The sequence below is a fragment of the Anolis carolinensis genome, chromosome 3 (genome assembly GCF_035594765.1).
Source record: "Anolis carolinensis isolate JA03-04 chromosome 3, rAnoCar3.1.pri, whole genome shotgun sequence".
NCBI lineage: Eukaryota > Metazoa > Chordata > Lepidosauria > Squamata > Dactyloidae > Anolis > Anolis carolinensis.
Genome location: NC_085843.1, coordinates 72,181,767 through 72,197,470, shown reverse-complemented (window position 1 = coordinate 72,197,470; position 15,704 = coordinate 72,181,767). Strand labels below are relative to the sequence as shown.

Below are 15,704 nucleotides of genomic sequence, written 5' to 3'. Positions count from 1 at the left end.
ATCGGACTTGAACAAAGTCTGAAGATTTTTGTGCCAATCCCGTTACCTTGGTAATGAATAGGGAAATAGGGCTGCGATGTTTAAAATGACCTGGCTTCTCATAAACAATAGATTCCTGCTACTATTGTAAGAGCTTTATAGAGTTTATTTCCATAGCAACAACGTCGTTGGAAGGTTTGTGCATTTACAAAGCCTAAAAATGCAAATGCTGTCTTTTTAGTGGCTGCTAATTTAAGACACCAACGTCTGTATTTTTATTTTTCAAAAAGGACCATAAGATCTAGGGAAAAGGAACCATCTCACTATAAAACTGTTTTAGCTGAATAACAAACAGTGATGAGGAAACACATATACTTAGAGCTAAGAAAAGTTACTTTTGGGACTACATCTCCCAGAATTTCCAAGCAATATTTTTCCCAAGCTCTAAGTATATATTATAGAATAGGCAAATAAAAAAGCACAAGCAGAATGAATTAAAACGGTTCTGCAAATACTTAAGTATAAAGAGTATAATACAGTATAATAAAAGAGGATGATGTCTTCATGCATTGGCATGTGCAAGAAGTCACACAGCCAGGACCACAGCTCTGGCTTTAGTTTTACTGTTTCCGTACTACATGCTATTGTTAGGGGTAAACACATTTTCCGTGAGCAGAGAATTCCTTCTATGACCAGAAGGCCAATTTTGGATTCAACCCAAATAATATTTTGAAACCTATCGCATTTTTTTACTCACATGTCTACTGTTAAGAAAAGCAATATACAAATGTCTTCAATAAATAGTAGGCTCTGTGTAATGGTGAGATGTGAAACTGCAAGTTGACTTAATAAGTATGTTTTATGTTCCACACTAAAATATGGTTCTGCCATGAACTTAGGAGGTAGCACCTGGGAAGCTTGCTCTACAGGAAATAATAATGCCAAATCCCTATGTGGGTTTGTAGTAAATATTACCCTCAGATCACACTTCAATGAAACTTGAAAGTATTGTGTTTAAGGAGAATTAAAAGTTTACACACTGTGAAATTTTATTTGTGTAAAGTTTCCATGAGTTACAGCATTGTCATGTTTATCCTTGTAAAAGTTTCAAGTTCAATACCATGTTTGATTCAACTTCCTCAAGCCTACTACAACTTTGCACAATCCATTGTAATTGAAACAGACTGTTGACCTCATCACGCTCACCTAAAAAAGCATCCTATGATGCTTTCACCCTCTCTTCTGGACTGAGCCTCATGTCAGCCATCACATGACATTGGATTCTTTCCAGCAGAGACCACGTTCCCAACCTGGGTGAAAGCGTTGCCAGAGGCTTCCCCCACAAGACAGGGGAATGGAGCCAGCACGGGTCCTCTGTGGAAGGGTGACACTTTCCCCGTGTGATGGGGAAAGCATCACCGAGAGCGAGCTGTGTGTGTGGTGACAGATTTGCCCTACTGCCCTCTCTTTTCTCACCAAAGCCAGGTAAAGTGGGGCACTTTGCTTGGCTTCGGTGATGAGGCCCATAGTGTTGATTATACTATTTTCTTCATCATCACCACCAACCCTTCATTTAGAGCACACCTTCAGTGTCCACAGAGGATTTGGTTCCTGGACCCTCATGGATACCATGTGGATGCACAAGTCCTATTCTATAAAATGGCATAGTAAAAATAAATCTTTTATATGAAACAGTGAACAATTCAAATGTTTGAATCCATGAGTGCAAAATAATGGATATGATAGGCTGACTGCATCACAAAAGAAAAGAGTGGTAGAACAGTAGCAATATTGGATTCATTAACAGATTTTCAATTTAAAAAATCCAATAATAATTCAAGCACCATAAGACTACAGGACAACCATGACATCATACAATAAGTCCCATCAACAAGTGTTTTTATCCTACTTCAATTACACTATAGAAACCTTATGTGATAGTCCTATGTGATGGTGGAAGGAAGTAGGAACCCAACATCAGTTTCAGATCCAGCAAAAACAATATAAACACACGTTTCTTGATTATTCCAAGATGGTGACTGGGGGCTAAGTTACTTCCCCTGAAGGGAAGCAAACCTGCTATTCCAAAAACCTGCATTCTTCAACACAAAATAAAGAGGTGGTAATCATGTGAAATATTTACAATTATTGATCCTGCTTACTGATATGGAAACGTAATTAAGTCCCTAGAACTGAAACTCAGATTCACAAAGCTTTTTTCTTTTATTTATTAGTGATTAGTGATGAAGGGCCAGATTATGCATTACATGCAAACTCATTTTCTACATCCCCAACATTTGTTTTCATGAAAAATAGCTTTGTGACTCAGCTAGAGAATATAAATATGTATTATAATTCTGGAAGAAGAGAAAAACAGAGGTGATGGGACTCTGCCAAACTATACAATACTGTCTTATCTAGTTTGGCCCTAAAAGTCTTGGACCACTGCCCTGACAGAACTGGAAATGGGTGTGTATATGAGAAAAGGAGGTGATCTCTGAATTTTCTTCTTGGTGCATTGTGGAATTATAGCTGGTTCTCCACAGGCACAGCAGAGTCCTGAACTGTTGTTGGCATCAGGATTAAACACCTGACATTTTACATAAAATGATGTTTCTCTTAGGGACAAAATATGTTTGCCAAGATAAAACCAACTGGCTAACTTTGTATCAAGCCAACTAACAGACTTTGATGCACATGTTTTGCCTTTTCAAGTACATTTAAAATAAACAAATTAGGCATACATGGAAAGCAAATCAACACATGGCGGATACAGATTACACAGGGGAATATTGAGATTAATAGGAAAACACAAAGTACAATGCTGTGATTTGTGTCAGATTCACTGGTTAACAGTTCTGCTTTTAAGTGGGATTAATGGCTGTTTTACACTTCCCTTCCTTTAAATAAAAGGAAGAGCCTGGCACTTCTAAAGGTGAATCTCTAAGGAAGGCTTCATTACCATGCAAAAGTTTGCTCCAACTCTTTTACAAAGGCAGCAAAGTGGAAAAGCCATTCATAGATCTTGCACACTGACACAGGACATTAAAAAAAACCAATCCAACAATAACCACTATGTTTGATTGTTTGGTCAGCAAGAATGTAAATGGAGGAAGAAGTAGAAAATTACATCATGTGTGGTCAACAAAATTAGAAATATAACGATATGGAAAACTTTCTGAAATCTTCTTTTGGCTGTACTCACTCACTTACACAATTGGCCCATGATTTCAAACAAAGCAGGAGGGAATTGCAGTACTGCAAATAATGTTAAGACTCAGAAAATGATTAAAATACTGGCTCGTTGTCTATGAAGACTTTTTGGTGTATGCTGTCTTCCAATCTGACCTTTGTAAACTGAAAACTGGGATCCAACAACTCAGAGCAGCACAATAGGCAAAAACTCTGATCAGTGGACCACTGTAGGAATTCCTGGTGTGATCTTTCTTTAAATATTGGACACAATCCAAAGGTGACAGTTATGGGTGTAATTTTTTTTAATCTTTTAAGATGTCAAGGTAGGATTTCAGAAAAAGTGAGTCATGTCTAAATCTCACTAGTGACAATGGCATGAAAATAGTTGCATTATGTGACTTAATCAGTAAAATATGTTGCAAGATTTTCAAAGTCCCCATTATTCCTGTTTTGTTAATTAACAACATGCATCCCTTTTTGAGTTTATTTCTGGTCATTTAGGAGATTTGCAAAATATTTGCTTCTGAAAAAATGCAAACATGGGGGGGGAGACAGCTTTTATGCCATTTTTAAACAATGGGGAACATTGAGGACTACTCATAAAAGGCCTTAGGGTGCATGAGGCCCGAACTCTTTAATGTTCGCTATCTTTTTGTTTTCAAGTAGAAAGCTTATTTCAAGTCACACACAAAGCTCTCACACAAATAAAATCTCTGTATTGCAAAATGATTTTCATTATTCTGTATTATATATTTTTCCAGTCTCATGTCTCCCAATAGATTTTAAAAATAGGTGATATGTGACTGATCTACATCATGTGTGATCAAAAAGATGTGACCAGACAACAAAAAGGTCAAGATTAGTAATGATGAAGAACTAAGGAAAGGAATTCTGGAATATATATACTAGGGCTGTGAAAAATTTCATTTGTGCCTCATTTGTCATACTTATTTCGTAAGATTCATACATACGACTCGATATTTTGAATCTCAAGTTTTCTGCCCACACAAAAAAATTGAGATTCAAAACATTGACCTATGACTTTTGGAAGAGTTATGCAAGTCTTCTATATGGCTCCAGGTCTCCATTGTGGGCACCACTTCTCCCCCAAAAGGGCTGGGTTGGGTTCCCCCAAAAGAGCCCTGAAGAGGTTGGTGAGGCTGGAGTGGAGGAAGAAGCCCTGCTCTTTCCCCAAAGGATGCAGGTGTTGCACCCCTAGGCTGCATAGGCACCTCAAAACCACACTGGAGCCCCAGAATATAAGCAAACAAGCTGTTTATTGAAGGTTATAAGTAAGCGCAAGTGAATAAAGTTCAGAGTCAATAAAATAGGTTTAAATCCACAAGAGCAATGTACTTGAAAATCTTAAAGCAAGAGTCTAAGAAAGTCACTCAAAAACATAGTCCAAACCAGATATCAAACTCAATCCCACAAAAAGCATCAAGAATAGTCTAAACAAGGTTCAAATCCAAGGTATGAGACAAACTGGAACCATAGGAAACAAGGCTAGTTTGCAGGATCAGACTCCAAAGTAATCCAAGATAATAGAAATCCAAAGAGCAACATTACTGGAACATACAACTGGATCCAAAGGCAAAACAAGGCTAGAACTTGAAGTAAAATTCAAGGCTGCAGGAATATACAGGACACAGAGCAAAGATCTTTCTCTCTTGAATTGCAATGTTGCCACCTCTGCTATAGCAGAGAAGAACCAGGCATTAAAGGAAAATCCAAGCTGTTTCTTTCATGAAAAAAACTTTTTCTCATAAGAAAACTACTCATTAGAGTGCTTCAAAAGCAGTCATTTACTTCTCTGTAAATGTTCTCATTCCCTCCTTCGGGGAGTTATCGCTCCCCTCCTTTCAAACTCATTATCATCCTCTAAACTAAAATGTCCATCTGACACCTGGTGAACTGGCCTTGACAGCGGAGAGGAATGCGGTTCAAAATGCCTGCTTGCAACCATTCTGTCTCTAGTCCCAGCATCCACTGGAACAGACTCTGGCTGCATCTCAGGCCCAAACCCAGAGTCCTCTGGCAAATCTGGGTGCATCTCAGGCCCAAACTCTGGCTGTATGTCAGGCCCAAACCCAGGGTCCTTTGGCAAATCAGGTGCAGGGACAATTACTGGCTCAATGGGCCCAAGCTCAGGGTCAGGCGGAGTTACAACAGCAGGGAGGGATGCATGGCCTCAGGTACATAGCCAAGACAGTTAGATGCCACACTCACATTGAAACTTTAATGTGGGAAGTGAGCGGAACTTGGGGTGGGAGTGTAACAGTGGTAAATGTGTTCTACCATTGCAGCAAGTTTCATCTCAAAAGCTCTAAAAATGAGGGAGAAAGGAGCCCCTGAAACTCCACACTTGCATAAATTACATAACGAAAAAGTAATGAAAATTTTGTTACATTATTATAGTTATGATACGGACCCCTTACAATATTTTAGAAACACTTTAGAAATGACCCTCCCCCCCCCCATTTAGTAATGAGTACTGAAACCTTTTTTTCATTGATCACACAGGCCTAATACTTTTAAAAGATTTAACTCACTTCTCTTCTGTGAGGATAAAAATTGGCAGATGAACTGTGTGTACACAACCACAAGTTGGCATTCAAATCTAATAACATGACAGATGACAGTTGCACATAAAGGGAGAAATACAGTGATGGCATTGTTTTAATTATTCAAAGATCATGTTAAACTGTTTGTTAAAAAAAGTAACATGTCAAATCTTTTCAGCAATGAAGTCAATTCAAAATCACAAAGGAGAAGAATGAAAAAAACATGTCTGTTATGAATTAGTGTTTAATGTGCAGTCTTATCAGATTTCCAACATATTTTGCCACACATTGTTTTCACAGCTGTGTGTTTCAGGTCCACACAGTTTTGTTCTCCACACAGTTGGGTGTGGTGTTTTTCTTCCATGTATTTTTATTTTCTGAACACCGTATCTTTGCTGAAGTTATATTTGTCTAAGAGAAAACAGAGCTATTACACTTCTGTTTTTGTCAAGTTCTTTACTGTGGGGTTATATGTTCCTTTAGTTTTTACTAGCTCTGCCCAACATACAGATGCTACCCTTTATCTTAGCCAAAAGATGAAGCAGCCAATATACACTGTTTTTATAATGGCAAAACTCTGAATATTTTTCACATAACATGGAGTTTCTTTTAGAAAGTATGATGTGGATATTTGAAGAAAGTTAGTATAAAATAGATACTAGTATTTCTGCTTCTTTTAAGCAGTGTGGTCCAACCGCATGCAGCCCACCAATTCTTTAGCTGTTAGCTGGGCCTGATTGTTTCCTGTTTGGGATTCCCTTGTTTTCAGAGTGGTGTTCTTTGCGATATTTTATGTGGTTCTACTGTCTGTGTAGATGAAGAAGTACCCATATGCAGTGCTTGAGCACACACAGTCCCCCCCCCCCCCCAAAAAAAGTCTGTGGTCCTGAGAAAACAGAGGATTTGCCAGACTTTGGTGATGGGAATACTTTGTTGGGAGGTGTTAGCTGGCCTTGATTGTTTCCTGTGTGGAATTCCCCTGTTTTCAGAGTGTTGTTCTTTATTTAGTGTTCTGGTTTTAGAGACTGTATTGTTCTATTTTATTATACCACAGTAATTTTTATATATTATGATTTTAGTGTTTTTGAATACTTGGAGCCAGATTGTGTTCATTTTCACGGTTCACAGCAAAATAATAATAACAACAACAACAACAACAACAATAATGACTTTGGTAATACACACTGCTTCACTCCCTTCTCAACTTCCTTTCTGGAAGAATCATTTCTTGGGAGGTGTTAGCTGGCCCTGATTGTTTCCTTTCTGGAATTCCCAATTTCCCTGCTTTCAGAGTGTTGCTCTTTATTTACTGTCCTGGTTTTAGAGATTATATTGTTCTGTATTATTATATCCCAGTAATTATTTCATATTACAGCAGAATCTCACTTATCCAACATTCACTTATTCAATGTTCTGGACTATCCAATGCAGTCTGCCTTTTAGTAGTCAATGTTTTTGTAGTCAGTGTTTTAAATTCATTGTGATGTTTTGGTGCTAAATTTGTAAATACAGTAATTACTACATAGTATTACTGCGCATTGAACTACTTTTTTCTGTCAAATTTGTTGTATAACATGATGTGTTGGTCTTAATTTGTATAATGATTACCTAATTTGATGTTTAATTGGCTTTTCCTGAATCCCTTCTTATATCCAACATATTCACCTATCCAACGTTCTGCCAGCCTGTTTATGTTGGATAAGTGAGACTCTACTGTATATTTATAATCTTATATTATCTGCTTAGAACTGGATTATATGAGGCCCCTTCTACACAGCTGTATAAAATGCACACTAAAGTGGATTATATGGCAGTGTGGAGTCAAGATAATCCAGTTCAAAGCAGATAATATAAGATTATAAATGGGTTATATAGCTGTGTGGAAGGGCCTTGAGTCTACACTGCCATATAAGCCAGTGCAAATTAGATAATCTGTGGAAGATGCCTAAGTGAGGCCTAACTCTGCCTGTCCCTTGGGCTGAATGGGTTACTAGGAGACCAAGTGGATGGAGATTAGACTTCTAACTGGCAGCAATTGGATAAAAACAATTATTCATCTCCCTCTAATTAGGACTTTATTTTTCTTTTCTTTTTGTTGTCAGAAACTAGAGGCAAGGGTGGTGGATTGTGCTGCCAAATTTCTAGGTTCTGGGGCTTGTATTTTTGTTGTTTAGTGGCAGGCGGGGATTTCATTACTCTTTTATATATATAGATAATAATGAATTTCATCCCAGACAACTGAATACATGCTGTTTATATTGTATTCTAAAGTGTAGTAGCAGAGAAACTGGAGGATGTGGGCTGGGATTCTTACATTACCTCACTGCTACAGGAGAGGCACAAATATGTAGACAGAAGGATATATAGAACACTTGAAGGTTGAGTCAATCATGTGATGTGGAATGGGAAAGGGGAAAACCTTTCTCTTGACCAAGAACTAGCAGACCTCTCAGAGATTAATATGAACCTCTGAACTCTGTAATTATATTTTATTTACAATTCCAGTCTTTCAAATCAAAACAAAAGTATTTTGGCACACTTTCAAAAGTACTTCAAAAGTACTTTGAAAGTATGTCAGCCCTTCCTAATTGAGACCATAGTGGATGACATAGTGTTAAATTTACCTGTCTCTGTGCTACAATCTTAATATAGATTGGGTATCCATGTTTATTTCTAGTAAGGGGAAAAGGAGGTGCTAACTATGTTTTTGAAGTGAGGTTCCTTTGATGTGAGAAGGATCATAAGAAAAGTCCTGCACCATGAGATTGAAAACCAATCTAAACCAATGACATAAAAACACTGCCGTCATGTGACTTGTCCTAAAATTTCGGAAACCCCAGGTAGCCTGGCCAATAGCAAGGGACCATGAAAGTTGTAGTCTAACATGTCTGGGAGGACAATGGTGGGTTCTTCATGTTGCAGTCTAACAACATTTGGAAATCCCCAGCATTTTCACCTACTGCCATAGAACAAAGACTGCAACTACCATAGACTCCATCCAGCAGAGCCAATGGTGGGTAAAAAAACATCCGTAGGTTCCCATATTCTTCAACCTTGATCTAGACTACTTTGTTGTTTCCACAAGTAGCCAGCCAAATTCAGGGTCTGAGGGCAAAAAACAAAAAACAAAACCTTATGCTCTCCAGGAATTGGTATTTAAAGGAATGCTGCAGCTCTCGGTCAATTAAAGGTTGTCTTGGGCAGTAAAGGATCTCTCTCCTCTATAGCCCACTATACTTAACCATAAAACTATGGGAAAGAATAGGGCTGTACCCCTGCTATGCATCACTGCTGGCCCTTCCATGGATTGTGGTGCTTATCTGAAGACACGGCCTTGCTCTCTGCACAAAAGTCCCCCATCCCCATGATGTATGATCTAAGTTTTGCATAGTAAATGGAGTCCACCTGCAGTGGTCCTCTATGACTGTGTTTATTTGATAGCTCACTTTTCTTGTGAATGGGACTCAAAGAAGCTGTTTTTAATTGAAAGACTGTACATCTCTCCAGGTGTTGTTAATCTCTCTCTCTTTCTCTCTCTCTTAGTATCCCTGGCCAGCAAGTGAGAAATAGTGAGAAATGCCAGAAGTAACAGTTCAACAATACCCACATAGGCTGTATGGTTCCCATTCACACATGTAACGTGTAGAGAGCGAGGGCAGGCATCCATCTATCATTATTGTTATTATTAATTGGAGAGTAAAGCCTCAAATAGTACTTCTGAGATAGGTACCTCCGAATATGTGCAGAATGTTCTCTCTCACAGCAGTGAACATCAAACGTCAATTTTATTTATTGGCCTTACATGGGGAGTCAGAAGATGCTTCTGAGCATTTCTGGTTTGTTGAAAAAGTAATTCCTTGTTGACTATTTCTGCTTTTCAAGAAAACAAAGGCACAGAAATAAAAGTTGCTCAACTTTCAAATCCAGCAATCAACTCCTTCCTGCTCTAATTATGTATTGAAAAAAGAACTAGCAATTTTGTGACAAGAAGTATAAAGCAGACAATGGAGAGTACTGCGCCCAAGTCAAAGGTGATGCTTGAATTCCTTCAAGAGCTGAAGCAGCAGTTACATATTGAAAGAATTCAGAGGCACTGTGCTTCCATTCTCTGTGGTCAACATCAGTCTCTTTTTCCATATCTGGGAATGATTGAAATTGCAGTCAAGACACATCTGGAGCTACCAATCTGTGGGAAGCTGCACAAAGGACATGGGAGAGAAACAGGGGGCTTCTTTTACTTGAGAATGAGGTGAAAAATGGAAGAAACTTCCAGAAACCCCTACTGCTCAATAGGCTTTGCTACTTGCTTGAAATGTAAGGTTGAAAATGAAACCTACAAGGAAAGTTAGAGCATTAAGATCTGCTGAGGAGGCCCTGCTCTCGGTTCCACTCCCCTCACAAATGCAACTGGTGGGGATGAGAGACAGGGCCTTCTCAGTGGTGGCCCCTCAGCTATGGAACTCCCTCTCCAGTGACATCAGATTGGCCCCCTCCCTCCTGATGTTTAGGAATAAGCTAAAGACCAAGCACTTGGGGTGTAGTCCATTTATGGAATATGCAATATGCAATATGGAATTCAAGTTAAATGCAGCACCAGGAATAACGACTTGGGACTAGGCATCATGTTTTAATCTGTATTAATTGTTTTATATGTTTTATTGGCTTTATCGCATAATGTTTTTGTCTATTTGTACTAAAATGTGGCATTGAATTTTGCCTAATTTGTGATCCACTCTGAGTCCCCCTTGGGGTGAGAAGAGTGAGATAGAAATATAATAAGCAAATAAATAAATAAATGTGATGTCAGGTGTCATGCATGCCAGATGGCTAGAGGACACTTTAGCTGTGGATTCCTGCCTCATCATGAGCTTGGACTAGATGACCTTTCTTGTGCCTTCCAACTTTAGGAAGGTTTGTGAATGTTTCAGGTAGCTGCACCTTAACAGATCATCCTATTTCAAGAGCAGTCCCTAGGGCCAGAATGTAATTTAATCATCTGCTCCTAAACAAGCAGAATAAAAAGGCAACTAAAACACAACCGAGAATAAGAAATACAAATCTTATAGGACTTAAGACTGAATACACGGATCCCAAGCAGATTCCTCAGAAGCAACTCCCACTGGGTTTTGATGCTGATTCTTGGGAAAGGTTGCAGAAGAGGCTGCACATGTCTTGCATTCAGAAATCCCACTTGGGACTGCAGGCAGACTTTCCACCTCCACAGTGCAGCAGAGATGGAGTGCCTCCCTGTTCCACAAACACTCCTCTAGAATCCACAGCTTTACCCTTAATCCCAGGGCTCTCATCTCACTGCAAATGCACATAGAAATGTAACCTATACCCTCCATTCTTATTCATGTCAGCAGCAGTCAAAGAAATAGCTGTGCCAGTTTGAAAAAAATGTGACTGGACTCCTTTATGTCTTTTAAGGCTAAAACAGACTGCCTGGGAAGAAGACAGTCCTTGCATAAGCTTTCGTGGATGTGGTCCCCATCCTCTGTAGTCCATAAAACCTTATGTCAGAAATCTCTTTGTCCCAGCTAATCCCAAAGGTCCTAATAGACTCCTTTGTGTCTTCTTAGGCATGTTCTTAGTGCCCCTTTGTTTTCAAAGGGTCCCTCATCCTAGACAGGAGGAATAGGAAAACTGTGGCACTTGCAATAAACAAAACAGGGACATAACTTCACCAATATTAATTGCTTTTAGGGTATAGTTTTTATAATTGTTTTAGTTTACTATAGTTTACTATGTCTTATTGGATTGTTTTATTATTTTCATCTTGATGCTTACATTTTTATTGTAAGTTTACTGTTGTTTTTTATATGTTGTACGCCACTTTGAATCCCACCCACGGGAGAAAAGCGGGATAGAAATAAATAAATAAATAAATAAATGTTACTGTGCATTATCTTGTATTATTTTGATGTGTTTGTACTCATTTCAAGCATTGAATGTTTGATTTTTTTGTGTGTTTGTAAACTGCCCTGAGTCCCTTTGGGGAGAGAGGGCAATCTAGAAATGATGATGATGATGATTGAGAAACTGATTCCAGGGTAGAGGAGAGGCAGGAATAAAATAAAAAATAATACAAATGCAGGCAATATGGAGAAAACTTTCTTTTTTTTCTTTTTGCACTAAAATTGCCAGAATCCAGAAGCTGATTCTCTAATGCAGTTCTGCCAGGACTGGAAAACATTACCTTTTAGACTATGACTCTCACAGACACAACTATTGGCCATACTGAAAAAGAGATTCTGGTTGCTGTGGTTCCAAACTGTAACTTTCCCCAGCTCCAATTGGAGGGGAGGGGAGCTAGGACTCTTCCTAAAACAGTGGTTCCTAACCTGTGGTTCGTGGACCACCAGTGGTCCCCAAGAACTAAAATATGGTCTGCAGCCTCACTGTTACTACACCGTTGCAAGAGAGACTGGTCTCGCAAAACTCTCTTATAGCGCTGAGGTAATGGGGATGTTGGGAGGGGAGAGGCTGACTATCCACGAAAGGTGCAACAACAAGTCTCCTGACTGCTGCTTATCCTGAGTGGGGTTATTTGGGCTGCCGATTCAGAAAATTGCATTGGATAGGCCACATCAGCTCTAGATTATTAAATATGGTTTTCTGTGGGCGAGCAGATGGTGACTATTGGATGGCATATGTTCTGCATCAGAAACTAGAGCTGATGTGGTCTATCCAATGCAATTTTCTGAATCAGCACCCCAAATAACCAAACCGAATCTAAAGTTGACCAAAAACTGATTCATGACCCTTTTGGCACTAGAGTTGGAGAATGATCCCTGGTCAAGAAAACGAGACATGTGGCAAGTGTCCCGATCCTCCTCCCTTGATCTTCGGGCTGTCTTCTCAGCATTTTGCCAGGAGGAGACAGGCGATGGCTGAGAGCACTCTGGAGGGCTCTCAGCCGCTCCATGCCTTCCTCGGGCGGTCCTAAGGACGGGGCTGCTCGCACCATCCTTATGCCGGGAGCAGAGTGAGGCCGGTGGTGGCTGAGAGAGCTCCAGAGGGCTCTCAAATGATGCATGCCTTCTTCCCCTGTCCTTTCTGCATAAGGATGCAGTGGGCAACCGTGTCTTTATGCTGAGAGGACAGGGAAAATGAGGAGGGCCTGAGGCAGGCACTCAGGAAGGCGCATCTGGCCCTGGGCCTTAGTTTGCCCATGCCTGCTCTATCAGCTCCAGCTCCACGCTGGGACATGAGAGAAGCCTCCCACAAGGATGGTAAAAACATCGGGGCAACGTCTTTGCAGAGGACCAATTCTTTCACACCAAAAGCGACTTGCAGTTTTTCACGAAAAAACAAACAAACAAGTAGATGGGTAGCTCATCATTGGTCTCTGTCCTTCCTCTTTGTCAGGAGTGGCACCGGGGTCTGTCTGTCTCCCTAATGAAGTTCAAGCGAGCGGAGGTGGCCGGCTGTGCTGCCTAGTGGGCGGGGAGGGGGGGGGGGTGGCGAGAGAAAGAGCAGGCGAACGAACGAGCGGCCCCTGGGATGAATGGCCACGTTGAAAACCCGGGGGGAAAACAGAAAAGACGAGCGGCGGAGGGCTGGCTGACTTTCTTTCGGGGAGGGAAGCCCAGGAGAACGGACAGGAGAGGGACCACCAGCGGCCCAAAAAGGAGACCCGAGGGAGCGATGGAGGAGGAGGAAGGAAGGAGGAAAAGAAGAGGATCAAGAGGAGGAGGAGAACAAGGAGAAGAAGAAGGAGTAGTTGAAGGAGGAGAAGAGGACGAAAAGGGGAGAAGGAAAGAAGAGCGAGGAGAAGACAGAAGAGGAGGAAAAGGAGGAGGAGGAGCAAAAACAGGAGGAGATGAGGAGGAGAAGCAGGAGAAAGAGAAGGGTATCAAGAGAAGAAAGAGGGAAAGAAGGAGGAGAAGCAGAAGGAAAGGAGGAGAAGAGGAGGAAGAGTAAGCGAAGGAGGAGAAGCAGAAGGAGAGAAAGAGGAGAGGAAGAAGAAGGGCGACGAGGAGAAGCAAAAGAGGAGGAGGAGGCGGAGGCGAGGGGCTCGGAGGGGTGCCGCGTCCCCTGGGCTCCTCGCCTAAGGAAGGGTCCCCCGAGGCCATCCATCCATCCCCAGCAAAGAAGGAGGGAGGGAGGGAGGGAGGGAGGGGCGCGTCGACTTACAGCCCAAGTGAGAGCAGAGCAGCCCGAGGAGAAAGGCGGGGAGGAGGAGGAGGAGGGCGCCGCCGTTGCGCCTCGCCATCTTCTCAGCAGCAGGAGCAGCAACAGCTGTTTGTGGGGCCCCTCCCGCGGCCAAGCCAGACGGGGAGCCTCGCCGCCGCCGGCGCCCTTGCCGCTCCAATTGTGACGCGAGAGAGAGAGAGAGAGAGAGATTGGCGGGGGAAGAGGCCGCAGCTGGAAGGGCAGAGGGGGAACCAGAAAGCCCTCGCCCCGCGGCTCCTCCCTTCCCTTCCCTTCCCTTGGCTTCGGGAGAGGAGGGGAAGAGTTCCTTCCTCAGAGCCCGGGTTAAATTGAAAGGGAGGGGGGAGCGTAGTATTTTCCGTTAGGTCTTGGTCAGCAAACGCGCACCAAAGGGGAAAAGGAGGAGACTTGGGGGCCATTCAACAGGGAGGGTTTCAAGGCTCGCCCCTTTGTGTTGGGATGAAGCTTCCCTCGAGCCCATTTCCTCGCAGGGGAGGCGGGAGAACAAAGCGGGCTGCTTTGCTTTCCCTCTAAACTTGGAAACGAGCGGCTTCATCTCTTTGTCCCCGGTGGCTCAGTGGGTTAAACCCTTGTGCCGGCAGGACTGAGTACTTGAAGGCTGGGCTGCTGACCTGAAGGTTGCCGGTTTGAATCCAACCCGGGGAGAGCGAGGATGAGCTCCCTCTATCAGCTCCAGCTCCCCATGCGGGGACATGAGAGAAGCCTCCCACAAGGATGATAAAAACATCCGGGCGAGCGTCCCTGGGCAACGTCCTTGTAGACCAATGATTCCCAACATTTTTTTTTGGGCAGGGACCCACTTGACCACATGACTAGGGAACCACTTTGACCAGGGACCACTCTCCAACATTAGTACCAAAGGGATTACGAATCGTTTTTTGATCAGCTTTAGATTCCGATTGGTTATTTGGGGTGCTGATTCAGAAAATTACGTTGGATAGACCACATCAGCTCTAGTTTCTGATACAGAACATATGCCAGCCATTTGCTCTCCCACAGAAAACCATATTTAATCATCTAGATCTGATGTGGTCTATCCAATGCAATGGTCAGCTTTGTGGAAAGAAGCGGAAATAAAATTAATAAAATAAAATAAAGAGGAAGGAGGTTCGTGGACTGGATTTTTGTTTCCGTGGCTCACTGCTGAGCCACGGTCCACAGCTTGAGATCTACACTTGTAGATGGCCAATTCTCTCACGCCAGAAGCGACTTGCAGTTTTTCAAGTCATATCTGACACAGAAAACAAAACCCTCTTTGGCCAGCCAGCTTCAAAGGATGGCTTGTGGCTCCTCGCGGGGATGGGAATTAGGCCCTGGTCTGTTGTGGAAGGCTTTTGGCAAAGGATAAGAGGGATCCTCTCACCTCTGCAGGAGTCTACCGTATACCTTGCAGCTGTGGACAAGTCTACAAATACAGCATTTCCCAGACACAAATCAAACAACATGAAAGGCACTGCAGACTAACTCAACCAGAGAAGTTGGCCATAACAGAGCACTTAGTGAACCAACCTGGACACAGCATATTATTTAAGAACACAGAAATGCTGGAGCACTCTAACAACCACCATGTCAGGCTACAAAGAGAAGCCACTGAAATCCACAAGCAATTTCAACAAAAAGGAGAAAACCATGAAAATGAACACAATCTGGCTACCAATATTTAAAAAAACTCTAAAATCATCAAATAAAGAAAAACATTCAGAAAACAGAGTAATTTCAGACATGAATCAATCAGAGCCAGCTAACATCTCCCAGCAAAGGATTCCCCCAGGCGGTAAACAGCTAGAC

At 41.9% G+C, this 15,704-nt stretch overlaps 1 protein-coding gene across 1 annotated transcript in view; it reads right to left on the bottom strand.

Moving 5' to 3' along the window:
- Window positions 1–14,226, bottom strand: part of jam2 (junctional adhesion molecule 2) — a 30,346-nt gene extending 16,120 nt beyond the window's left edge. The window contains exon 1 of the mRNA XM_008107631.3: window positions 13,878–14,226. Coding sequence (XP_008105838.1) covers window positions 13,878–13,956 — 79 coding nt within the window. The 5' untranslated portion in view covers window positions 13,957–14,226. The remainder of the gene's footprint in view (window positions 1–13,877) is intronic.
- Between the last annotated feature and the right edge of the window lie 1,478 nt (window positions 14,227–15,704).